The 27,332-nt window shown below is 42.7% G+C and overlaps 2 protein-coding genes across 2 annotated transcripts; both read left to right on the top strand.

Moving 5' to 3' along the window:
• Positions 1-3,732: 3,732 nt before the first annotated feature.
• LOC144932966 (uncharacterized) lies at positions 3,733-6,043 on the top strand. Its single transcript, XM_078857367.1, has 3 exons — positions 3,733-4,174; positions 4,991-5,232; positions 6,029-6,043. The coding sequence occupies exons 1-3, from the start codon at positions 3,910-3,912 to the stop codon at positions 6,041-6,043; spliced, it is 522 nt and encodes a 173-aa protein (XP_078713493.1). The 5' UTR covers positions 3,733-3,909.
• Positions 6,044-14,753: 8,710 nt separating this feature from the next.
• LOC144932935 (uncharacterized) lies at positions 14,754-26,472 on the top strand. The gene is made up of 3 exons (XM_078857334.1): positions 14,754-14,932; positions 23,610-23,915; positions 26,060-26,472. The coding sequence occupies exons 1-3, from the start codon at positions 14,794-14,796 to the stop codon at positions 26,149-26,151; spliced, it is 537 nt and encodes a 178-aa protein (XP_078713460.1). The 5' UTR covers positions 14,754-14,793; the 3' UTR covers positions 26,152-26,472.
• Positions 26,473-27,332: the final 860 nt, after the last annotated feature.

Genomic DNA, 27,332 nt, shown 5'->3' with positions numbered 1-27,332 from the left:
ATTCTGTCGTAAATCAGTGCGATTAATTGTGTTGATGAGTAAAGAGTCGTTCCAAGTAGAATTGCAATTCAAAATGAAAAGCTCCGGTTAAATCATACACCGTATGTCAGCATTAAATGTAGTGGAGTTTGTATTAAATTACCATAAACTTGAAGTTAATGTTGCATTTCAAGCCCTGGAACTGTATTGTTAATTGAAAAATGTAAAATTTGGAGGGCACATTATGAAAAGACTTAAGGATGTATCTGGACCACTACTCTGACCATGGATACAATACAAACACAACTCCTGCCAAATTGGAAAAAAAAAACATTGTAGTAGTATTGCCACACTATTGAGGTTGGCTACATTTGGTGCGAAATAAGTTCAAAATAAATAGCTGTACGCTTTATCATGCACAATTATTATTGGTTATTTTCGCATGATCGCAGGTTGAACACTGGGCGCCGAGACAGAAACTGATTTACAACAACAGAACAATGCTGCAGAGTTCCATTGGCAAGAACCCCGAACACCTCCTCGATGAATTGGACAGCAAGGAGACCATCTCTCACAGCGTATACCGAGATGTCCAGCGCATTCCCATTGGCTCTGATCGTGTGGCAAATCTGATCCAACAATCTCTGAATGACGGCGAGATGGCCTGCCAGAACCTCTTAGACGCCATCCACGCTACCCGGAACAAGTATCCGGACCTTGTGGACTGGCTGAACTCCCTCGGTATGTAGCTGCATTATGGATTGTGAGATGCGATTGTCGTTTCCCCCTCACCTCCGATAAGCATGGTCGTTTACTACATATGGTGCGAAAAAAGTTAAACATACATACTACACTGTACACTACACTGTACAATACACTACTATACTCAATTGAAAACTCATTTCTTTATAAATGCATTTTGTGTTTAGTTTGCTATCCTTTTCCAGCACCTCCGATTACACGATTGGCTACGTACGGTGCGAAAGAAGTTCAACATACATGATTGCGGTGGGTTTTTCGCGGACTATTTCAGAATCAGAATATTTATTCATACTGGAGGAATCAGAAGGGCTATTAAGCTCTATTTCACAGATGTCCATGGGGTGGGAAATTTACAACAACAAACGATACGAAAATATTATAGAAGTACAAAATATAGGAAATGTAAGCGAATCACGAAAAACAAATATCTCCAGTGAGTTAACAAAACCTTCGATAATTGTTTATATCGTTAGGACACATACTGGACATACATCTCTCCTGTCTAATATGAAAAAAAACAATATTACGTGTTTTATTTTTGTGTGTCTTGACTAAAGATACATCCATTGTGGTCGTTGAAGGAAGAAATATGCGGCTCGTCCGCAGAAATAAACTTCATCTGAAGCGGTGGATCAGCGATGACTCAGACTACCTCCTAGAGGAGCTGGAGAGAAAATTGATCATTCGGAAGGACGTCTCCGACGAGGCCAAGAATCAGCGCAATTCTTTAGAAGTCACCCGCTTCCTACTCGATCACATTATTAGATGTGGGGAGGAGAGGTGTCGGGAATTCCTCGATTTGCTTAAAAGCATACACAAGTACCCAAAAGTTAACAAATGGCTGAGCATCCTCGGTAAGTACATGAGTGTGTACGAGACCACCACGGTGGCAATGTTACCCACCTCTCCTGGTATACTGGAAGTCGTGGGTTCGATCCCGACCCTGACACCTGTTGAATATTTGCAGTGTGTATGTTTTTATTGTGGTCGTGTGCTTTTTTCTCGGGATCCTCCGGTTTTCTCCCTCGACATTTAGAATCAACCTGCTTTTTTCTGACCCAATGTAGTTTTGCGATCCCCAAGATTCATCACGCTATTCTCATTAACGCAACGTGTACTCCTTTGACTTTAACCCTTTCCCATTCGGATGACGTCCTTGTACTTCAACAGAATAAAATAACGTTATCAGTACCGAGGTTCACACATGCCCATGCAGGAGGGCGTGGTGGCATTTTGGCGCCAGCTATCATAGTGTGGTCTTGTAGCTACGGATCTCTGCAGTGAGTAATTATGTATTTAAAAACAACGGTTCTCATACGCCTTTTTAAAAATAAAATGAACGCTGAACTGCTTGTGCATTATGAGATTCGGTGGTGAACGGGACATGCCACCTGAGACTTACAGTCATCTAGGAATGGGAAAGGTTTAAGAGTCAAACGTTCAGACCTGTAACATACATTCGAGCTGAATTTAAAAAATTAATGGAGTGAAAAGTAAACTGCATTTTGCTAAGATAATGAGCAGATCTTTGATGCATTGCAGCTGGGTCATCCTCACAGCAGCGGCTTTTGGCTGGTAATCGAACAAAAACGGTCACCGCATCGCGTGCTTTCAGATGTGCTTCTGCGGCTGTCTGGAATGCTGTTCCTTCCGATATTAGGAAGCCACTTTAAATTATCTCCATTAAAAAAAACAGAACTGCTTATTGTATTATAGTTTAACGCCCTTCCCTCACATCTCCATTTAGCGTGGTTGGCTATGTATGGTGCAAAAGAAGTTCAGCATAGATCATTCTTGTTTTCTCCCACGAGTAGCGGTTATTGTATGTCATCGATGGTGTTGTAGTATCAAGAGTCTATGCCTTCTCCCCGGCCCGAGTTTTTCTGGATATTCCTGACAGGTTCTGCAAGAACGGGGACCATATGGCCTCTAAAGCCCACTTACTTTTTATTAACGGTCAATGTGAAGCAGAAGATTAGTGCTGGAATTAAAGTCACATTGGAAAATGTGATTCATAACTTCGCTCCTTACCCGTGTAGTATCAATAGTTTAAGCTCCATGTGCCATTTTATTGAGGGACTTCTACTGCTGTGTTGTCTTGGTGTGGTCTGGGACTGTTTTTGTTATTGTTTTTGCAGACTTTCCCAAGTTTGATAAATCGACTAATATACAGTAATTATTGGTTTTAGAATGAATTCATATTTATTGACTTGTTTACCTTTTTCCTCGATTTTTAACTCCTATCGTGGTTTGTATTGCTTGCTGTTGTAACTTCCAGATCTGCCCATAATGTACATCTGTGAAAAAGAACATCATATCTCATTGGATTGTTCCCTTGGTCTAAATAAAGATTCGTAATCTGTTATGTTTCCTAATCCACGTGTTCCTCTACCTGTCCATTCTTCTTCATTCACTTTTTTATTTGTATCAGTTGTCCATGTTTCTGACACATTTGCTTCGTAAAATTTATGATGTTAACATAAAATATCTAAACATTATACTTTTACTGACCCAATAGAAATGAAGGCGGATCTTTACAAAGAAGAGAATAGTTTGAACCAAGGTAAGGTTACACCATCTTATTAAGAGAATAGACCCCTCAACACCGTGGGGCGCCACGGTTGGGTAGGATATGTTAACTACCTCGCCTGGTATACAGGATGTCGTGGGTTTGATCCCGACGCTGACGCCTGATGTGTATTTGATATTTGCATTTCTCTCTCTCCCACCGTGGTCGCGTGGATTTTATTCCATATTTAGAATCGACATGCGTTGAAAGTGTTTTACTGCTATACATCTTTACATGATAATCCACTTGATTGAACTATAATTTGTGGCCAGTTCGCTTCTGAAAAAGAGCGATATAGCGCAGTGGACTTTACCTGGTAATATATTTAGTTTTATTGTTTTTAGTTTAGATAGGTCTGTGTAAGCAGAAGTTTCAAATGAAGAGCCTATATTTTTTTATTAAGTCAGGTTCTCGATGCGGCAGACTCACTGCTCTTTATGCAAGTCTACTGGCCACTCTTTCTGTACGGCTTCCTGAGACAAATTCGCATTGAGATGCTATGTTAATCCCATATTGCATGGTACTGCATTGTTTGCGAATACAACTTTCTTGCAGTTGAGAAGGCAAGGATCGTGGTCGTTGACGGCAATGCGCTATACATGATCCGTGGTAAAAAGCCTGAACTAAAGAAGTGGATTGCCAGTAGGAACTCCTCATTTACTTTACTGGACAAGCTGAAGACGAGGCGACACATCTCAGAGCACATCCACTCTAAAGCCGCGGGGATGGTCACAACGGAACAAGCCGGATTCCTGCTCGATCACTTCATCGATGGAGGAGAGAGGAAGTGTCATAGCCTGCTGGAGACACTCCAGGAGCTCAGAGAGCACTGCCCACAAGTTGACACGTGGCTGGATTCACTTGGTACAGGAACGCACTTGCACAATATTTAATATCAGTGCTAATTTATGTCGAATGTATGTTCAACTTATTTCGCACCGTATGTAGCCAAGCGTATTATTCGGAAGTGCAGGGGAATGACAACAAAATAAACACATAAGCAGTTCTAAAGAAATTTATTCTAAATCTATACCGCCCCATCTCTAATGAGATGAGGCGGTAATTCAGGTCATTTGGTTATGATATTCAAGTTTCATTTATTAGGTATGGCCCTGTGAGCCATGCGGCTCTTAAGTCGGGTGCAACCGCAACAAACAAAATATCAATAAAGAACATCCCAAAGCGACGACGCGCAACTGAAATATCCTGGAATAAACCAGCAAATATTCCCCCCAAAAAAGAACATATTAAAACGCTGTGTGCAAAAATCACAATGTGGTGCAAGCTAACAACAACAACCATAAAACTATATAGATTAACCATATGTTCTCTGCAGCCCCCACCCAGCCCTGCGCACCACAAACCCTCCCCCCTCTCCCCCCCTGAACTCCTGCAGCCACGATTCTACAAAACCCCAGCCCCCCCCCCTTCCCGTGCCTATATTAAGCCACAACAGCAGATCATTCTTTCTCACCTGATGATAGACGCTTGTGTTGCGACCGAAACGTCGTGTTCTTTTATTATTATTATTATTATTATTTTCTATCTACGTGACTTTACCGAAAGAACCACAGAGTAAGTATTCATAGGCAAGCTGGTATTGCAGTTGGCATATGATGAAGTATTTTTTTACGAAAAACGCCCACCAGCGTGATGACAACGGTGATCAATGTACCGCAGAAAACAACTCGCAGATCGTGGTTGTGAAAGAGGGGACGAGAGAGAGAATCACCAAAAGCCACGAGGATCTGAAACAGTGGATCGCCAAGGACCCCTGCGTCCTGCTGGACGAGCTGGACAGCAAGTGGTACATCCAGCGGCACGTCTACAACACGGCCAGAGACATCAAGGACAAGGGCGAGTGTGCCGCCTTCATTCTCGAGCACTTCATCAGCGGAGATGAGGAATACCAGAAGCTGCTGGTAGCTCTGAAAGCCGTGCATCGACATTACGATGATGCACTACGTACTTGGCTAAGCTCTCTAGGTAAGTGATGCTATAGGTAAGTTTTTTAAACCATCACACTAATTTCGGTCATCCTTACAGCAGCGGCATTTGGCTGGCCATCGAACAAATATGGTCACAGCATCGCATGTTTCCAAATGCGCTCCTGCGACCTTCTGGAATGCTCTTCTTTCCGCTATTTAACAAGCCACTGGATCTATGCACTTTTAAATCATCTCGATTGACCAGAGGAAGTGTTAGACAAGAGGACGCCAAGAGGACGCCAAGAGGACGCCAAAAGGCGTCCTCTGGTCTAACACCATTTGAGACTAGGTTCCAAATAAAGCTGTCTCTGGTCTGGATCAATCAGTTTCAAAGACAATGCCAATATTATCAGAGTATGTTTTTTGTTTGCATTCTGATCACAAGTATTGTGCTTAATGCAGACATTATTCCTTGTAGAAGGTTTCAGTTTGGTGTTTTAACATCCTAACACCTGTTTTGTTGCCAGATAAAAGGGGAAAACCTACTCTCATTTGCAGAGAGTAGTTTCATTGCCAGGGTGAAGAGTAGAGGGGGAAGCAGACAGCTCTGTCTCGACCTCCTCCCCAACGAAAAACTCACAGATCTTATTCCGTTTGTCATAACTGAGACCGTGGGATGTGTGTATAGGAGTTTGCACATGTCTATGAATTGTCAGGTAAATATAACTTTACTCATTACCCTAAATAGAAAGTCCCGTTCAACTCTATCAAACGCATTTTCCCCATCCAGCATCAAGGCATGTGAGGCAAGATTGTGCCTGTTAGTAATCTCTGTTGCATTGACGAGTGTCCTGACGTTTTCAGCAGAGTCTCTATTTTTGACGAAACCCGTCTGAGCTGTCCATATAATCGCTGGGAGAATCCATTTCAGTCTACCAATTAAAGTTTTAGCTAATACCTTATAGTCTGGATTTAACAGAGATAGTGACCTCTAGCTACCCACCATATCTTCTGGGGAGCCTGCTGTTGTTTTTTTCCAGGATTTCTTATAAGCCTCCGTGCTCCCGTCTCCATTAGAGAACCTCTGATATGTACACTTTAAGTGTGTTCCATAGTATTTGAGAAGATAGAGGCAAGGATAGAGCAGAATTAATCTGAATACATTACTTAGTTTCATTTCTGATTTCTTTAACCAGTTAATTGTCTTCTAAGAATCGACTGTCTAGGGATGAATAATTAGTCATTATCTGCTTTCGTGTGGTTACAGGGGGCTGGAGATAAGATAGTAATAATCGATTCTGGAAAGCATCTTATAGGTTCTAGAAATGTGAGTGAAAACTTTTTCAGTATGGTGGAAGGTTCTCCAATGGTCTGTCAACTGGTGTTGAGTGATTTTTTCAGTGAGTCAAAGCTGCTGTGACACGTTTTGGTCAGAAACAGATGAGTGCAATTTATCAAGAACGAGATCTTTAACCAGGTTCCAATTTCCTCTCAATCAGAGCCGTGATTAGAGTAAAACTTTTAAATTGTCTGGGGTGGAGGGTATAGACGTTCAAAAGGGTGACATCTTTGCCCGACAATTTTCCTACAAGATATATGTACCCCCTTCGGGGTCTAATGTGAGCATTTCTTCGGTCATTTATATCCTTTCATTAATGAGAATAGCTACTCCTCTCGTTGAGTGAGATGTGTTTCTTGCAGGAATGCAGCATCAGCCTCATGCTTGCCTAAAACATGAGAAGGGTACGCTGTCTCATGATAGGGTGGTTCAGGGCGTTGACATTGAGGGAGACTATTTTTAGTTTTATCATAGAGAGGGGTTTTCTTCAAAGTTACTGGGGGTTAGGAGAGAGCGACCCAGTGTGTGTTGTTAGTCATATTTATTGGCAGTCATTTCAGAGGGTGGAGGCTTGCTTTAGCTGCGAACCATCGCTGCATGAAATAAAAGGGATACAGGGGGGGAAAATACAACCGAACTACGCACAGTCGAGCCCCCCCCAAAAGAAAAATCATTGGGTTCAAAACGGAGCCCCCAACAAAACCTTGGCTTCTGGTGAGACTCGAGTGCAGCACCTAACTTCGTTTCTTAATTTAATAAACAGAATACAACCATCAATATAGGTCGATGGATAACAAAGTGATCTTGAAGAGCAAATAAAGGCGCCCATTGCATCATCATTCTCAATGATTTTAAGGCACAGGAGGACACAATGGGCGGGGGTTGTAAGGATGGGGTAGTAAACAGGCCCGAGCCCTTGATATTATTGAGACTGGAGTCAAGGGAAAATGGAAGTGGTGAGGGAGGGGGCTCAAACAAAGATATCTGAACATATGGTAATGATAAGAGAAATGTGGATGTAGCTCTAATCAGGGGATACGAGGAGTATGACAAGGGTTAAACAGGAAGGAAGAGAGCTGGGTGTAGACTGAGGGATGAAGAACACCAAGTGGATTTGAGGGTATCCTGCTCTCCTGGGCCTTAGCCCAGGATGACTTCGTTACTCCCTTCCTGGTCAACTAACTGAAGCAATGGGGGAGACAAAGGGAGGTTAAATGGGAGGATACCTCTGATTGGGGGGGGGGGGGGGTGCACCCGGAGGGGGCAGGGCTCACAAATCAGGGAGACTATGGGTAAAGGGACACAAAACTGTACAGAAGTTGAGGTAGAAAAAGAACGATTAGAGAACCGTACCAAGAGGGGGTAGAAGGGATGAGGGAGCAAGGGAGGTAAGAAAAAGATACACCGACAGGGTTTCAGATATGGAGTAATCAAATATGACGAGGCGAAGTATTACGTGGGGACAACAGAAGGTGGAAGATGTGGAAAGGGGCAGGAGGACAAAGGAGGGGAAAAAGAGGTTGGAGTAGATGGACAAAAAGACCGAATCCGTACCGTTGCACAGATCCACGTTAACACTCACATGGGAACTCTCGCTCTTTCTAGTCTGAATTTTGTGCATTTCCAAAGACAATGGGAAAATTGGTTTGCGCCCGAATCTGCCGCTGTGTGCGTACCATGAACAGGGGTGGCCTCGGACTGACCCTCCATGACCATGTCATGTCAGCGATATAAATATATTTAACAAATGCGTGCAATTTTTTATGTTGTTCGTGGTAGCTGGTGCTTCTAATTAATGGGTAATTAATGGTCATCAAAAGAAGGAGGAAGGTAACTGGCACTATTTGGACACATGTAGTAGGATGGACCACAACAGCAAACTTAAAAGTGTGTTGATAATTGTTTTTTTACCCTTCTTTTTGGCAACAAAACTGACACCTTTTTTACAAGGAGTCATGTTTGCATAGACCACAATACCTGCAGTCATAATGCAAACAAAAAACATAACTCTGATAATGTATGCACTGTCCTTGAAGTTGATTTGGACACATCTAAGACATCTTTCCTTAGAGCCTAGTCTCACATGGGTTGGACCAGATGACGCCAAAAGGCGCATTATGACTGCAGGTATTGTGGTCTATGCAAACATGACTCCTTGTAAAAAGGTATCAGTTTTGTTGCCAAAAAGAAGGGTAAAAAACAAAAACAAAACAATTATCATATTTTTTACTGACAAATGATGTTCCACTGGTTAAAAGTGTGTTCTTCGGAAAAATGGAAGGAACCAGAAAGAGAAGGTAGACCTAACAGAGAAAGGCTTGACAACGGTATGAGAAGTGATTGGTGCCAGAAATACGTGGTACTACTTTAACATATTGGCACAAGACAGAGGAAAGCGGAAAACAAATGACGAAATGTGCAGGGGACACCTACGGGCTGTCTTTCCATGGATGGTGGTAATGATGATGATGATGATCGTGGTCATCAGTATTGCCCATTATATTATTTGCCAGATGAATACCTATTGCCACCATTTTGCTGCAATCTTTTCCAGTGAGTTATATCTAATTACATGTACTTGAATGTATGTTGAACTTCTGTCTCACCATACGTAGCCAACCGTGCTAATTGATGGTGCAAAGGGAAGGACAACAAACTACACGTAAAAATCTATAAAAAGAATTGAGTTTTGAATCTAGATCATTTGCAAGTGCGTAGCTCCAGAGGCTTCCTAATATCGGAAGGAAGAGCGTTCCAGATGGCTGCAGAAGCATATCTGAAAGAACACAATGTGGTGACCATCTTTGTTCGATGGCGAAAAAATAGAAGGTTTCAAGGATGAGCGGGGTTCATGTGATGATGTTTTGTGCTCCTTGACGAGATCAGCGAGGTATAGTGGTTAATTTGTGACAGCACTTGTGTGTATGTGTCTCTTTTACAGGACTTACAAGGGAAACCAACAGCACCAATCCCCCAGGTAAGATCATGAATTATCTGTGCATAGTCCTTTCAACATAACCACACTAGGAACAAGATCCTAGTGGATCCCAACAGCATTGTCAGGGCTGGCCAGAGTTAAAGTAAAAGTGAATCCCTATAAATTATAGTGACAAGAATGGATAACCAAAAGCAACTGTGAGGATGAATGTATGTAAATTGAAATGATTTCTCACCGTACGTAGCCATCCGTGCAAATCCGAGGTTCGGGGGAACGACGATAAACTAAACACAAAAATAGATCTTGATTTGAAGCTTTCGTGACTGCAGGAATCCATACTCTTTGGTTCTTTCGGTAAAGTCACGTAGAAAAATCATAATATATCACGAACCAAAGCGTACAAAAATCGATTCGAAAGAAATTAGTTTGTCAATCTAGATTATGTAAAAGTGTGTATCTCCAGTTGGCTTCCTAATATCAGGAGGAAGTGCGTTCCAGACGGCCGCAGACACGCATCTGCAAGCGCGCGATACGCCGACCGTCTTTGTTCAATGGTTAGCCAAAACCCCTGCGACGATGAACGGAGTTTAAGTGGTGATGCTTTCTTCTCCTTGATGAGACATGGACCAACAACAGAAAATGTCCCGCTTGTTTGCAGAGGTTAACAACTTTAATTCCCAAGGCCCGCGCTGGTTTATAACAAAGTAAACATAAAATACGTGCCGTTTGCTTCGCAGTGGATATTAAAGATCGTTGACATTGTTAGAATTGAGTGTGCCATTTTGTGCCGCAGTCAACTACAAAATTTTACAGTAAGACTTTTGATAGAGAGAACTGCTGGAAGTATGGGGAGGATCCTTGGCTTTGCTTTGTGAAGGTCAAGGGAGGTGTGACTGTGTGGCAGGAACTGCTAGACTCTATGCAACCCAAAATAAGTTGGCTGATACAAAACTTGTAAGATGGTGGTCAGGGCTGTATACGGATAGAAGGTAAACTTCATCATGATTTGATGTTAGGACAGGTGTTCGTTAAAATTTTATTTTATTATTCTTTATTATGAATGTATTCGTATTCCTCGTTATGCTCTCCTCCATACACACTTAGACCATTAATGGGGTTAGCACAATAGAAAACTTAGGAATAAATCAAGGTGTGATGAGCGTGCAGGACTTGGAATATTAATGTTATGCAGCTTTGGTGACAGTCTTAGGCACTGAGGCTGGAAAATGGGATCTTGAGATAACATTTTCTAAGACAAAGTTAATCACGGCAGCTATAAATAGGACTCCTGCAGCAGGATCACCAGACCGGATATGAAAAGCAAAGGTTGAGGTAGTAATCTACTTTTTGTAGTTAGGCATCAATCTCCATCATGTGGTGGGTTGAGAAGCAGGCCAAGAGGCTTATTGCTTTGGCATAGCAGGCTATTGATGTGCCATGAAAACCATTTTGGAAGGCAATAGATGGATTTTAGTAGCAAAACACTGGTATTGCTTTCTGTAATATTGTATGGGTCAGAGATTTTAACCAAGTGGCTTGTAAAGGAGTTGTTGGCATTGAACATATGTCTAAGACTGATCCTGGGAATATCGTGCCGATACAGGATTAGCAGTGCCGAAATGTGACAGAGACCACGGTTGGTGAGTACTGTAGATATAATTGTGCAGGGTGTGTGATGGCAGGTTACCGAGACAGGAATTAATAAAGGTCTCCACTAGTCTGGCGACCCATGGATAGACCTAAAACCAGGTTATTTCTATGGGACCTTTTGCCAGTATCAAAGTATGAGACAAAAAACATTGGTTTTACCCTTCATGGAAATAAAATAGGCGTTAAGATGGTAAAACACCAAATTTATACGTTATGCAAGGAATCAAGTCTGCATTAACCACACACAGTACTTTTGGCAAAACATGCAAACAAACAAACATGTGTAGGGGTTATTACGGGAGAAACGGCGGACGAGCAACACAGGGGTGTCTGCACTCACACACACGGGTGGTCACACCGACGTCCGCATCCATTATCTCCCACGCCCCCGGCCCTCTGAGGGGATCCCTATAAAAATTAACCCGTAAAAACAAAGTTTTTCACTATAAATCCTTTATATGCGTGGCGGCTAGAGCCCTCTCGTCCTCTGGATTGAGATGGCTGCCACCAATGGGTCAGATGATTGCCTGCCACAATTAAGCAATTGGTAATTAAATATTTAATTTATTTTCCCTAAACAGTGTAAAATTTTGGAAAAAAATTTCACGAAAATAAATTGTCAAGCACAACGAGTCTGTGTGCTAAATGTCAGGTCGATTGGATCACGGGAAGTGGGTTAAAAAACGACCAAAAGATTTGCACGGTCCTAAGCAAGCAAGCAAGCACGCAAGCAAGCAAGCGAACTTAATATAAAGGATTTAAAAAGGCGGGGAGCCAGAGAGCTCGAGGCCAGTTCGACACGAAGCTGACCAGTGAAGATCGAAGACTCGGAGATTAGGCCCTGGGACTCCCCTGTCTCGCTGCCCTTGTCAGGGCCGAGCTGGGTAAGCCAGCGGCGCGGACCAAGAGCTCCCGGACCTCTGCCCTTGTCAGGGCAAGGCCGGCTTAGCTGGTGCCGAGATCTGTGCTTGCCAGGGCCAGATCAGTCAGCCTCCCGTAGCCCACTAGAGGAGGACTGGGGAACAGGACAGAGGGCTTAGTACTAGGGTGGGTTTCCCATAGTATAGGTGAAGGGGCCGTTACCCCTTCAACGATTGTGCCTGTCACTGAGTTAATAAACAGAGTGTGCCTCAACTCCGACCTCGTCTCCTCGAACTTACTACACATGCTCTGATAATTCTAGATTTTAAGCTTTCGTGACTGCAAGGATTCATACTTTTAGTTTTTTCGGTAAAGTTACGTAGGTAAAAAGTGAAATAAAAATTAATGAAAGTAATATTATAAATAAAATAATAAAAAATCACGACGTTTCGGAGGCAACACAAGTCTCCGTCATCAGGTGGGACCGTCACAGCTAGATTTGCTGTATCAAGTGAGGCAAGGATTCCAAGATTCAAGTTCTTAAATACAAGTTAAGGGGGAGGGGGGGGAGCTTATCAGAATGTGGAAGCCAATGAATGGAACGTATTGGGAGGGGGGGGGGCTAAAAGAGAGCACGACGTGTACGTGGACGTGTTTGTGCGCAAGCCCCTGTTGGTGCACATGATAAAAGAAAACGAAAATGCCCATGTTGTTTTTTTACCAGTGTTGGCTGACAATCAAATACGAAAAAGGAGAGTACTGTTAAACGCTGGGGATGTTAACATTCGGTAAAGTAAAATAGTGCCTGTCAAATAAGATGGTCCAAAAGTGTGTAGTTAAATCGTTTTTGCATGGTTAATATCATCTTTCCAATGATTACTAAGTTTGTACCCATCATCACGGTTGAAATTATGTCTGTGTTTGTATATCTGAATGGCTTCGTGTACAAACCTTTGATGGTAGACAGAGGGTTTGCAGAGCACCTTGGTCTCGGAAAAAAACAATATCATGAGAGCCCACCGCGTTGTAGCAATGATCGGCAACGGCGGAAGACTCAATTTTGCCGTGTTTCAAATCTGACTTGTGCTCGCGAATACGGTCCGATATATGTCGTTTTGTTTCCCCAATGTAACAATCACCACAGCTGCAACTCAGTTTATAGACTCCAGGGTATTGCAAGTCAGGGATGACATCCTTCACAGATGGAATTAGATCACGGATTTTATGTACTGTACTGAATCGGACTTGGATCTTATGTTTGTTTAGAATTTTGGAGATCTTTTTGGTCACGCCTGCTATGTATGGCAACGTGATAGTTTTGATCGGAGTTTCAAGTGGCTGTTTCTGTGTGGTGGGAGAAACAGCTTGGCGGATGGTGCGGTCCGAGTATCCGTTCATCCTGAGGGCCCGATGTACATGTCTTAATTACCTGGCCAGGTGGTGTTGGTCAGAAATGCCATGAGCTCTGTGGTATAGCGTTTTGATGAGAGAATTCTTCTGAGATGGGTGGTGGTGGGAATCGGGTTTCAAGTAGGAATCTGTGTGCGTGGCTTTCCTGTAGACAGAATGTCCCAAGGATCCGTCAGGTCTCCTCTCAAACAGAATATCTAAGAATGGTAGTTTGCCATCTTTCTCCACTTCCATGGTGAATCTGAAGGTGCCATTCCAGGTAAAATTAGTGTTGGTGAGGCAATGTCTCACAGGCACTATTTTACTTTACCGAGTGTTAACATCCCCAGCGTTTAACAGTACTCTCCTTTTTCGTATTTGATTGTCAGCCAACACTGGTAAAATAACAACATGGGCATTTTCGTTTTCTTCTATTATGTGCACCAACAGGTGCTTGCGCACAAACACGTCCACGTACATGTCGTGCTCTCTTTTAGCCCCCTCCCCTTCCAATACGTTATCATGTGCACCAACAGGGGCTTGCGCACAAACACGTCCACGTACACGTCGTGCTCTCTTTTAGCCCCCCCCCCTCCCAATACGTTCCAATCATTGGCTACCACATTCTGATAAGCTCCCTCCCCCTCCGCCCCCTTAACTTGTATTTAAGAAATTGCATCTTGGAATCCCTGCCTCACTTGATACAGCAAATCTAGCTGTGATGGTCCCACCTGATGACGGAGACTTGTGTTGCCTTCGAAACGTCGTGATTTATTATTATTTTATTTCTATTATTACTTTTATAAATTTTAATTTCATTTTTTACTTACGTGACTTTACCGAAAAAACTAAGAGTATGCTCTGATAATATGGTACACGTCAATCAGTTTCAAAGACAATGCCAATATTATCAGAGAATGTTATTTTCCATGTTTTGCCACAAGTACTGTGTGTGGCTAATGCAAACTTGATGCCTTGCAAAAGATTTTTATTTGGCGTTTGCGCATCTTAACACCTCTTGTTTTATTGCCAGAAAGAATAAAACCCAGATATTATTTTTCACATGAAGACCAGGTTGGTGAGATTACTGTTAGGGCAGATGATGGGAGGTCACGTGTCTACTTTGCAGCAGCTGCGGGATTTAGCAGGTAGGGAGTGTTGACAGCTTTGACCAAAATTATATCTTGGATTGTATGCGAAATGCCATTTTACAGAAAAAAAAATCGTGGTCGTGCCTGGGAACGCTGAGCACGTGATCCGCGGCAATAAGCCAGATCTGAAAAAGTGGATCGCCAGTGCCAGCTCCTCGTCTACTTTGCGGGACGAGCTGACGAGGAGGGGACACATCGCAGGGCACATCCATTCCAAAGCCGCGGGGATGGCCGCAAAGGAACAGGCTGGCTTCCTGCTCGACCACTTCATCGACGGAGGAGAGAGGAAGTGTCAAAAGTTGCTGGAGACACTCCAGGAGCTCAAGGACAAATTCCCCGAGATCAAGCAGTGGCTCACCTCTCTCGGTATTTCATTGCTTGCTGCTCACGCCGCTGCTGCAGGAAAGGCCTCCACGAGAGGGAGCTCTGTAGTTTACATGTTCTCCTCATGGTCACGTGGATTTATTCTCTGGGTACTCCGGGTTTTCTCTCCACATTGAGAATCAACACGCATTTTAAGTATTTGGTTGCTTTAAAATGTCCGCGTGATAAGACGCTTCATCGGGCTATCATATGTGATAGCCAGGTCGCTTGTGAAAAACTATATAGTAGCTCAATTGGCCTTATGTTATAAAATGTAAAAAAAATGTTTTCTCATTGGTGAAGCGGAGGCCCAACACCTATTATGCTACCACTCGTGCCCAGTCACTGCTGTCAATGTAGCGCCTATTGCAGTAACATAAGTCACTTAGGCATGTAATGATGTTCGCTTGTCTTCTATATGGCAAGCGGTAGTGGAGTGGTTAGCGCACTGGTCCACAAAACTGATGACTCGAGTTAAATTCCAGCTCACGGCCAACACCAGTGAAGATTATCTGAACCGGTCCTAGGTCTCCCCTAGGCCGACTCAGCCTCAAATGAGTATCTGGTGTGGTGTGTAAATATCACCACTTGGGAGGCAAAGGCGGCCGGGCATGGTGCTGGCCACTAGAGGCCGACCGAAATTCGGTTTTGGTTTCGGCGCTGAAATTTGGTAAATGGCCTATTTCGGCATACTTTCGGTTTCGGCCGAAAGTAAATTTTTTCGGTCTGGTTTCGGTTTCGGCCGAAACTGATATTGACTTTCGGTCATTCGTCAACCGAAAATATAATGCTAGTGCTACGTCTACCACTCTGCCTATCGGCCGGTCAGTCGGCGCTAGGCAATCCTATGCGATAGGCTGCAAACACACACACACGTCAGCAGTAGCAGCTTGGGAGCGAGGTTACATCCGCAACCATGGTCTGCTAATGTAGATACGACTAGTCAACAGATGGCAGCCTGTCCGGCTGAATGCGGAAAAGCTTTTCGATTTAAAACATTCGTGACTGCAGGGATTCATCTTCTTGGTTCTTTCGGTAAAGTCACGAATCACACTTATCTTTGACTGCAACAATGTCCACATCGGATTGGGAACATGTAGACAATATGACCGCCTCTTCAGCTGCCACTATGTCGAGCAAATGTAAGGACAACTTGATTTCCAAATTCAACCGCCTCTCAAACAAGAGACCGGACCCACACACTGAAAAGCTAGACGTTAACAAAGTCGTAATTAATCGCAGTAACAGTTCTATTTTTGATGGTCTGAAATCCGTTTTAGCTAAAGGACTAAACTTTGCAGTCACACCTAGACATATACTAGTTAATTATATCATTGCCCGAGTAGATGTGGCCCTCAAGGGCCTGGGTCACATAGCTGCAGACGTAGCTATATCTGAAATCGCTGCAACCCTCAAAAACGCTAAGATGCCAGCTAGCAACATCAGCAAAGATGAACGTTTTGAATTAGCTCAATTAAAAAAGAGGGATGACATTGTCATCCTCTCAGCCGACAACGGCAATACAACTGTCATCATGGACAAAAAAGAATACAACAACAAAATTCAAGAACTAATCAACGATGGCCGCTATACAAAAATAAAAAGAGACCCCACCAACAGCCTCGTCATTAAAACTAACAAAAACATTTTTGATTCAACCGCATTAATTGATCAAACCAAACAGTTCTCGTTGAAACCTTCTGCAGCTCGGCCACCAAGACTATATGGCTTGCCAAAGATACATAAAGAAGATACACCTCTTCGTCCCATTGTCTCTACTATCAACTCCCCCACCTACAAACTGGCTCGTTTTTTGTCTGAAATCCTGCGGCCTTTCACTGGAAAAAAACCTCTGCAGTACTAAACTCTACTGACCTGGTATCGACAATCAAGGGAATTTCCCTGTCCCCAGACGACCTGCTTGTCAGTTTTGATGTGGTTTCTTTATTCACCAAAGTTCCTGTATCTGACACCATCGCAATCATTGAAGACTTGGTTCATCAAGGAATAAATACTGGGGTACCCCCCCTGGTGAGACACTGTTTAACCAATACACACTTCACCTGGAATGGAACTTTCTACAAACAAACTGAGGGCACCCCAAAGGGCTCCCCCCTATCTCTGGTTGTAGCCAACGTGTTCATGGAGAAATTTGAGACTGAAGCCATCCAGACTGCCACTCTACGCCCGACCTTATGGGAGAGGTACGTAGATGACCCTCTGTGTTGTATTACATTACATTTCGATATTTTACTAGGTTATTTAATTTTGGTGTGTCCTCTTGATTTTCAGGCTTGCTTGCCGTGTCATCGCACTTGCAGCACCACGTTTTGTTGTCCACTCATTGATATGCTGATTTTTTCTCTAACCCCCCTCCCTCTCTCTGCGTCGGCCCTCCTCTGTCTATTTAAGGCCACCCCACAGAGACGATCACCTCTCTCTGTTGCCTGTGTTGCTCTCTCTATGTATCTTGGTGATGTCTGTCTGCTAATGTGTCTGTCTATAGTTTTCTGGTTAGATTTTATGTCGCTATTTCATTGTACCTGATGATGATTGCTTGTGTTGCAATCGAAACGTCGTATTCTATTATTTAATTTAATTTATTATTTTATCTTTAGACGTGACCTAACCGAAAGAACCAAATAATAATTCCTGCAGTCACGAAAGTTCTAAAATTAAGATTGAACCACTTCTACGGGGAAGTTTTAAACTTATCTTCTTTTTTCTCTCTCTCTGACTACTTGTTCTCTCTGCCTGTGTCCTCTCTTTGGAATGTTCACACTTAAATTCTAACTTAGCAATCTTTGAAATACGTAATCAACCAGGCTATGCGTTAATTGTGTGTTGACCGACCCTCTGTGTTGTATTACATTACATTTCGATATTTTACTAGGTTATTTAATTTTGGTGTGTCCTTCTCCTGATTTTCAGGCTTGCTTGCCGTGTCATCGCACTTGCAGCACCACGTTTTGTTGTCCACTCATTGATATGCTGATTTTTTCTCTAACCCCCCTCCCTCTCTCTGCATCCGCCCTCCTCTGTCTATTTAAGGCCACCCCACAGAGACGATCACCTCTCACTGTTGCCTGTGTTGCTCTCTCTATGTATCTTGGTGATGTCTGTCTGCTAATGTGTCTGTCTATAGTTTTCTGGTTAGATTTTATGTCGCTATTTCATTGTACCTGATGATGATTGCTTGTGTTGCAATCGAAACGTCGTATTCTATTATTTTATTTTATTTATTATTTTATCTTTAGACGTGACTTAACCGAAAGAACCAAATAATAACGTAGATGACACTTTTGTCATCTGGCCACATGGCCAGCCTGCTCTAGACCAATTCCTCGACCACATCAATTCCATACACCCAGCCATCAGATTCACCATGGAAGTCGAAAAGGATGGCAAGCTACCCTTTTTGGATGTCCTAATTAAAAGGAGACCTGATGGTTCAATGAGTCACTCTGTCTACAGGAAAGCTACCCATACGGATGCTTACCTAAAAGCGGACTCCCACCACCATCCATCCCAGAAGAATTCCCTCATCAAGACTCTATACAATAGAGCCCAATGCATCTCCGACCAGGAACACATTGCCAGTGAACTCAAACACGTAAGCCATGCTCTTAAGGCTAATGGTTACTCCGACTACACAATCCGCAAAGCCATCACTCCAACCATCAAGAAGGATCCTGTTGAGGAGCCTTTCAAAACCATCACCTTGCCCTACATTGCTGGGGTCACAAAAAAGATCTCCAAAATTCTGATTAAACACAAGATCCAGGTCCGATTCAACAAAGTACATAAAATCCGTGATCTGGTCCCGTCTGTAAAAGATGTGGTTCCAGACATACAGTACCCTGGCGTCTACAAATTAAGTTTTCTCTGTGAGCGCATTTACATTGGAGAAACCAAACGACATGTCTCGGACCACATCCGTGAAGATAAAGCAGACCTGAAACACGGTAGGACAAACACCTCAGCCGTGGCAGATCACTGTTACAATTCAGTGGGCTCACATGACATTGACTTCTCCAAGACAGAGGTTCTCTGCAAGCCATCTGACTACCATGAGAGATTCGTTCATGAGGCGATCCACATATACAAACACAGAGACAATTTCAACTGAGGAGATGGATTCTGGTTCAGCAATCATTGGAAGGACGTAATAAACCATTTCGGATCTTAACTGATTGTGTTCACGTTTACGGTGACTTTCAGACCGCAGTCCAATCACTGGCATGACTATATATCTTGTATTCTCCATAGGAAATGGATGCTTTGCTCCGCTGCAAGTCTCACACTACCACTCTCCCATTGACATATTTCGTTGCTTCCTCTTAGTATCTTTCACTCGACGGTCAATGGTATAGTGTATAGCAGATTGTATAATAAGAAACTATTAACATTCCTTCCCTTTATTAATACTACCCCTATCCCCTCCCATTGATGCTGCTAATCCTGCATAATGCACGGGCATAATATGACTTTGAAACCCCCCGCCCATCTCCTACGCATTTCACAAGTAGTACTAATCACATTCCTTCATTTACCATAAATATGCTAAATTCCTCTTGATATGCAAATTCTTTTGTAAAGGCGCACTTCCCCCCTCCCAACCCAGCTTAAATAGACGCTCCAAGTGTGGTGGTGTTTCATTCAGACGCTGTCTCCCCGACACACCTGGTCTTCACCTGAGGACGGCTGCTTGCGTTGTGGCCGAAACGTCGTGATAATTATTTTATTATGTTTTATTTTTATTATTTTATTATTTCCCTTCTACGTGACTTTACGGAAAGAACCAAGAAGATGAATCCCTGCAGTCACGAAAGCTTTAAATCGAAATTGAACAGCCACTACGGGGTTGGATTCCATAAAACTTTAAGAGCCTTCAACAAGCTCCGTGATGAGAAGGCTCAGCTAATCGAGTCTCTCACCTTTCTGAAGAGATGCCGCGACTCTAAGGTAATACCAATCGCATTTAAACTAACCTCTGCTGCTGTAACTTCTTCTAATGCGAAACGAATTTTGTCTAGAACTAGCTTAGCTCTTATCTCAGAGAACATCAGACTTACATGCACCGAACTAGATTAGTTAGACACTTATCTTTGACCGCAACAATGTCCACATCGGATTGGGAACATGTAGACAATATGACTGCCTCTTCAGCTGCCGCTATGTCGACCAAATGTAAGGACAACTTGATTTCCAAATTCAACCGCCTATCAAACAAGAGACCGGACCCACACACTGAAAAGCTATACGTTAACAAAGTCGTAATTAATCACAGTAACAGTTCTATTTCTGATGGTCTGAAATCCGTTTTAGCTAAAGGACTAAACTTTGCAGTCACACCTAGACATATACCAGTTAATGATATCATTGCCCGAGTAGATGTGGCCCTCAAGGGCCTGGGTCACATAGCTGCAGACGTAGCTAGATCTGAAATCGCTGCAACCCTAAAAAACGCTAAGATGCCAGCTAGCAACATCAGCAAAGATAACCGTTTTAAATTAGCTCAATTAAAAAAGAGGGATGACATTGTCATCCTCTCAGCCGACAAAGGCAATGCCACTGTCATCATGGACAAAATAGAAAACAACAACAAAATTCAAGAACAACTCAACGATGGCAGCTATACACAAATAAAAGAGACCCCACCAACAGCCTCGTCATTAAAACTAACAAAAACATTTCTGATTCAACCGCATTAATTGATCAAACCAAACAGTTCTCGTTGAAACCTTCTGCAGCTAGGCCACCAAGACTATATGGCTTGCCAAAGATACATAAAGAAGATACACCTATTCGTCCCATTGTCTCTACTATCAACTCCCCCACCTACAAACTGGCTCGTTTTTTGTCTGAAATCCTGCGGCTTTTCACTGGAAAAAAACCTCTGCGGTACTAAACTCTACTGACCTGGTATCGACAATCAAGGGAATTTCCCTGTCCCCAGACGACCTGCTTTTCATTTTTGATGTGGTTTCTTTATTCACCAAAGTTCCTGTACCTGATACCATCGCAATCATTGAAGACTTGGTTCATCAAGGACTAAATACTGGGGTACCCCCCATGGTGAGACACTGCTTAACCAATACATACTTCACCTGGAATGGAACTTTCTACAAACAAACTGAGGGCACCCCAAAGGGCTCCCCCCTATCTCTGGTTGTAGCCAACGTGTTCATGGAGAAATTTGAGACTGAAGCCATCCAGACTGCCACTCTACGCCCGACCTCATGGAAGAGGTACGTAGATGACACTTTTGTCATCTGGCCACATGGCCAGACTGCTCTAGACCAATTCCTCGACCACATCAATTCAATACACCCAGCCATCAGATTCACCATGGAAGTCGAAAAGGATGGCAAGCTACCCTTTTTGGATGTCCTAATTAAAAGGAGACCTGATGGTTCAATGAGTCACTCTGTCTACAGGAAAGCTACCCATACGGATGCTTACCTAAAAGCAGACTCCCACCACCATCCATTCCAGAAGAATTCCCTCATCAAGACTCTATACCATAGAGCCCAATGCATATCCGACCAGGAACACATTGCCAGTGAACTCAAACACGTAAGCCATGCTCTTAAGGCTAATGGTTACTCCGACTACACAATCCGCAAAGCCATCACTCCAACCATCAAGAAGGATCCTGTTGAGGAGCCTTTCAAAACCATCACCTTACCCAATATTGCAGGGGTCACAAAAAAGATCTCCAAAATTCTGATTAAACACAAGATCCAGGTCCGATTCAACACAGTACATAAAATCCGTGATCTGGTCCCGTCTGTAAAAGATGTGGTTCCAGACATACAGTACTCTGGCGTCTATAAACTAAGTTGCCTCTGTGGTAGCATTTACATTGGAGAAACCAAACGACATGTCTCGGACCACATCCGTGAAGATAAAGCAGACCTGAAACACGGTAGGACAAACACCTCAGCCGTGGCAGATCACTGTTACAATTCAGTGGACTCACATGACATTGACTTCTCCAAGACAGAGGTTCTCTGCAAGCCATTTGGCTACCAAGAGAGATTCGTTCATGAGGCGATCCACATATACAAACACAGAGACAATTTCAACCGAGAAGATGGATTCTGGCTCAGCAATCATTGGAAGGACGTAATTAACCATTTCGGATCTTAACTGATTGTGTTCAGGTTTACGGTGACTTTCAGACCGCAGTCAACTCACTGGCATGACTATATATCTTGTATTCTCCACAGGGAATGGATTCTTTACTCCGCTGCAAGTCTCATCCTACCACTCTCCCATTGACATATTTCGTTGCTTCCTCTTAGTATCTTTCACTCGACGGTCAATGGTATAGTGTATAGCAGATTGTATAATAATAAACTATTAACATTCCTTCCCTTTATTAATACTACTCCTATCCCCTCCCTTTGATGCTGCTAATCCTGCGTAATGCACGGGCATAATATGACTTTGAAACCCCCCGCCCATCTCCTACGCATTTCACAAGTAGTACTAATCACATTCCTGCATTTCCCATAAATATGCTAAATTTCTCTTGATATGCAAATAATGTTGTAAAGGCGCACTTCCCTACTTCCAACCCAGCTTAAATAGACGCTCCAAGCGTGGTGGTGTTTCATTTAGACGCTGTCTCCCCGAAAGACCTGGTCTTCACCTGAGGACGGCTGCTTGCGTTGTGACCGAAACGTCGTGAGAATTATTTTATCATGTTTTATTTTTATTTTTTTTATTATTTCCCTTCTAAGTGACTTTACCGAAAGAACCAAGAAGATGCGGAAATGCTGTTGTTTCTTAACTACAACATTCGTTTGTTTAGATATAATTACTAATTAAGTAGCACCTAAAGATTTGATATTTAGCGACTCTTACTGCAGGCTCTGAATTATTAGTTCTAGATTTATTTTAAATTAAAGTAGCATTGTATCATGACATATTTCATAAATCTTTTGTTCGGTAACTTCGGTTATATACCTTCCTGTTTTGGTCTCGGTCGAAAGTACAGTTAAACTTTCGGTTTTTGCTTCGGTTTCGGCCGAAAGTGTAGTTAAACTTTCGGTTTCGGTTTCGGCCGAAAGTAAATGTTTTACTTTCGGTCTGGTTTCGGCCGAAACCAGAAATTCATTATCGGTCCGCCTCTACTGGCCACCGACCTCGTGTGCCACAGTGTCGGCCTTCATTGAGTGCTGATAATCACTAACAGCACTTGACCCAACAGTCTGTTACAGGCTTTGTTTTACTTTCTAAATGTATTTGAATGTTATCTTTGGCCTTCATTCATGGAAAGGGTTCCTCACCCTTGGTCTGTCTCTATGTATTGAAGTTGGATAAATATACTACCATCTGGAATGCTCTTCCTTCCAATATTAGGAATCCACTGGAGCTATGCGCTTTAAAATAATTTGGATTGAAAACTAATTTCTTCAGAACTGCTTTGTGTGTTTAGTTTGTTGTCCTTCCCCTACATCTCAGATTAGCATGGTTGGCTACGCACGGTGCGAAAGAAGTTCAACACACACATTTATACGTACACAAAGACAAAGATCCCCCGTATAGCCTGTAATAGACTGTTGGCGCAAGTGTTGTTCGAATGTTCATTTGTTGGCTGAAAGTTACGTGCATCTTTAACCAACTATAACATGTCAATATGTAAACATATTATTTTACTGCGCCACAGAAAATAAGGCAGCGATTGTGATTGTGGAGGAGGGAACACGAGAGAGAATCATCACCAGCCGCGAGGATCTAAAGAAGTGGATCACCAAGGACCCTTGGGTCCTGCTGGACGAGCTGGACAGCAAGTGGTACATCCAGCGGCATGTCTACAACATGGCCAGAGACATCAAGGACGAGGGCGAGTGCGCCGCCTTCATACTCGAGCACTTCATCAGCGGAGAGGAGGAATACCAGAAGCTACTGGTAGCTCTGAAGGCCGTGCAGAAACACTACGATCAAGGGCTACGCAAGTGGCTAAAAGCACTGGGTGAGTGATACAACAGAGAAGTCTCGAGGAGGTGGCTTAGATGTTTTTCCGCCATCTGTGATTCAAACGAGGTACTCAACTTTAGTGGCTCACCACCAATGACTGACAGAGTCCTATACGTTCACACAGAGTTCCTGGGATTATTATAAAGTCCCATAGATTTGCAGATATATCTCAATAAAATTTTGCAGGGTTGTTGACTCTCAAAAACTTTAAAGAAATGTTGCCCAGGAGCTTTTGCAACATATGACCTCATGGTACAATAATAAATATAATAACCTCTATCTTGATTTTAAGCTTACGTGACTGCAGGAATCCATACTTTTTGGTTCTTTCGATAAAGTCACGTGGGTAGAATATAATACCTACGTGACTTTACCAAAAGAACCAAAGAGTATAATAACCAAAGAGTATAATAACTTGAAGTATCTCAAAGTGCTGTAAATTAAAGTTAAACTACACTCACAAGTGTAGATAAAATGTCAGCGAACTAGAAAGCTTATTGCAATATCATTGACTACACTCAAAATTACAATAAAATGAGGAGCTATGTTAAAAGCGAATTATAATACTTACAGCGTAATCCAATTAGACACCAACATAGTATATTTTAATATAAAGTCACTGGAAAAGCCTGTTGTACAAATTGGTGAGTTTTAAGATGTAATTCCTGGAACCGAGGAAGGGGAATCCACAATTACGCAGCCTGGCTGCGGGAATCTCCATCTCCCATAGAACATGATAGTCTTGTCCTTGGAATGATGAGTAGTGGACCAAAATCAGCTGATCTAAGTTTTCGCAGTGGTTTATAAAACTTGAGCAGATCGGCGAGATATTTAGGAGCCAGCCCATTGAATGCCTTAAACGTGAGAAGCAGAATCTTCAAGTCGATTTTGTACTTCACAGGGAGCCAGTTCAAATCACAATGATTTTGATCCCATTGAATTTTGTTTGCGCACGTTCAGCGCAAAACGCATAATCTGTCATCATTTCCCACGCATGAGCAATGCACGGGCGTGTTAATCTATGCGCGGACCTCACTTAGCGCGACCACATACAACGCTGATCTGTAACATAACCTTACCATGTACTGTGTATACTGTCGTCAATGAGCATAAACCATCCCAGTGACTTGTGGTTAGCCATTGTATAAAGATGGTCACCACATCGTGCACTTTTAGATGAGCTGCTGCGGCCATCTGGAACGCTCTGCCTTCAGACATTAGAAAGCTACTGGAACTATGCACTTTTAAAACTAAATTGAAAACGTATTTATTTAGAACTGCTTTTTGTGTTTAGTTTGTTGTCCTTCCCCCCGCACCTCCGATTCGCGTGGTTATCTCTCTGTATGGTGCGAAATCATGTCAACATGCATATGTAACATAGTTAATTGCACATGATGCAGTATATCATAGGAATCCAATGCCGATGTAATTGGTGATTTAATGAGAAAGTACAAGAGGTGAGGGGATGAGTTATGGGTCCCCACGTGGGACCCGTAAATTGGAATTTCAAAACTGTTGAGCCTGTGTGTCAGACCTATCACCTTCTCTTAACACAGATTTGGAAATAATTTGCTTTATTTTTTTTCTTCTCATAGTTATCCTACTACAGACCCATGACGTTATGTTAATGTAGTTTTACAAAACCATATAATTATGAACACAATCTGAATATGTTGTACAGAAACGGTGGACATTTGTTTCATATTTGGCAATCAGTCATAGGCAAGGGAGTCAACTGCACGGATGGTTATGGCAATGAAGTTCCAACTATAGGGGCAGCAGACTTGAAGTAGACATCTCTCAGTGAGCTAGGTATGAACTGAACTGTAAACTATTTATATTTTACCACGTAAAGGACCACTGAGCTATTTATCTCTTTTTTAGAAGCGACCTGGCCACAACTTATAGCTGAATGAAGTGGCTTATCATGTGGATATTTATAGCAGCCAAATACTCTAAAAGCATGTTTCTAAATGTGGAGGGTAAAACCGGAGAACCCGGAGAAAATCCATGCAAGCATGGGGGGAACATGCAAACTTTAAATATACAGCAGGCATCAGGGTCGGGATCGAACCCACGTCTCATGCATTTAAATGTAATGAATCTGATTATTTTCATGTGCTTGTCTCTGTGTTGCAGGGCTTCCATTTTCACCAGGTTCTCCAATTTCGCACGATGAACCTCTGGCAAATCCAGCAAGTTGTTATCATGAGCCTACGTTTCATTTTTAATGACAAAGAATCCTTGAATAGCACTACAATTACCCACTCGTTCACCACTCCCCAGTGAAGACCGAAAGAGAGTTTCCACGGCTGATGAATCATCATAATTGATCTGCGCAGCCATGATCTGGGCACTTGTAGGTGAAGGACTTTCCAATCCATAGCTACATCTCATGATTTCGCAATTCAACAACCCATGAGGCTGACGCTTACGAGTTGAATTCATCATTCCGTTTCCACCATTAACTTCGACCGCTGACTATCATATCTTTCCACAAAGGCTCCATTCCAAGCGCACTTTATTAACCCTCTCCAGGGCGCTACGGTGGCTGGGAGATGTACCTCGCCTTGTATACAATAGGTTGTTGGCTTGATGGCGACCCTGACGCCTATGTAAAACTAAAAACTACTTTTTGTTTTACCAGCTAAGGCCCACTGAGCTATTTAGCTCTTTTTTAGAAGCAACCTGGCTATAACAAATGATGGCCCAACGAAATGGTTTATCACATGAAGATTTACAGCAGCCAAAAACTTTAAACGCATGCTTATAAATGTGGAGGAGAGAGAAACATTCAAACTCCAAATATACTGTATATACTGTATATTTTCAGTTTGTGTGTTCTCCCCGAGGTCTCGTGGATATTCCTCCGAGTCCTCCGGTTTTCCTCTCCACATGTTGAATCAACATCACACGTTTAAAGTATTTCGCTGTTTTACATTTCCATGTGATAATCTACTTCGTCGAGTAATTATTGGTGACCAGGTTGCTTCTAAAAAGAGCTGTACAGCTCAGTGGGACTTACCTGATATCATACTTTTTTTTAAATAGTTACATTTGTATTATTTTGCACACCTTTCAGATATTGTTACATTTCCAAGGTCAACCATCCATTTTTCTGATCCATATGGCAAAGCAGGTAATCTATTATATACTGTTGCCTCTATTATAACCTCCAACAAATCAACATATTGTTTTGCATTAATGCTTTGTTTTCTCTAAACGTCCCCAGCAGATGTACCGCGTAAATAACGTGCATTTACAATTAACGTCGTCAATTTAAAGTCCTGATCTTTATTTGTCTTTACCGCTACAACGTACAGCCCACCTTTGTACTAGTATGGTAATTCAGACAATGGACAGCAATACCACCACTGCGATTGGCTATGCCGACGCCACGCAAACTCAATCA

This window comes from Lampetra fluviatilis, chromosome 6 (assembly GCF_964198595.1).
Source record: "Lampetra fluviatilis chromosome 6, kcLamFluv1.1, whole genome shotgun sequence".
NCBI lineage: Eukaryota > Metazoa > Chordata > Hyperoartia > Petromyzontiformes > Petromyzontidae > Lampetra > Lampetra fluviatilis.
This window is presented reverse-complemented; position numbering and strand designations above follow the sequence as displayed.

Coding starts and splice junctions, on each gene's coding strand:
- LOC144932935 (XM_078857334.1), top strand. CDS start 14,794: ATGGCCGCAAAGGAACAGGCTGGCTTCCTGCTCGACCACTTCATCGAC. Junction 14,933..23,609: donor GCAGTGGCTCACCTCTCTCG/GTATTTCATTGC, acceptor ACTGCGCCACAG/AAAATAAGGCAGCGATTGTG. Junction 23,916..26,059: donor CAAGTGGCTAAAAGCACTGG/GTGAGTGATACA, acceptor TCTGTGTTGCAG/GGCTTCCATTTTCACCAGGT.
- LOC144932966 (XM_078857367.1), top strand. CDS start 3,910: ATGATCCGTGGTAAAAAGCCTGAACTAAAGAAGTGGATTGCCAGTAGG. Junction 4,175..4,990: donor CACGTGGCTGGATTCACTTG/GTACAGGAACGC, acceptor AATGTACCGCAG/AAAACAACTCGCAGATCGTG.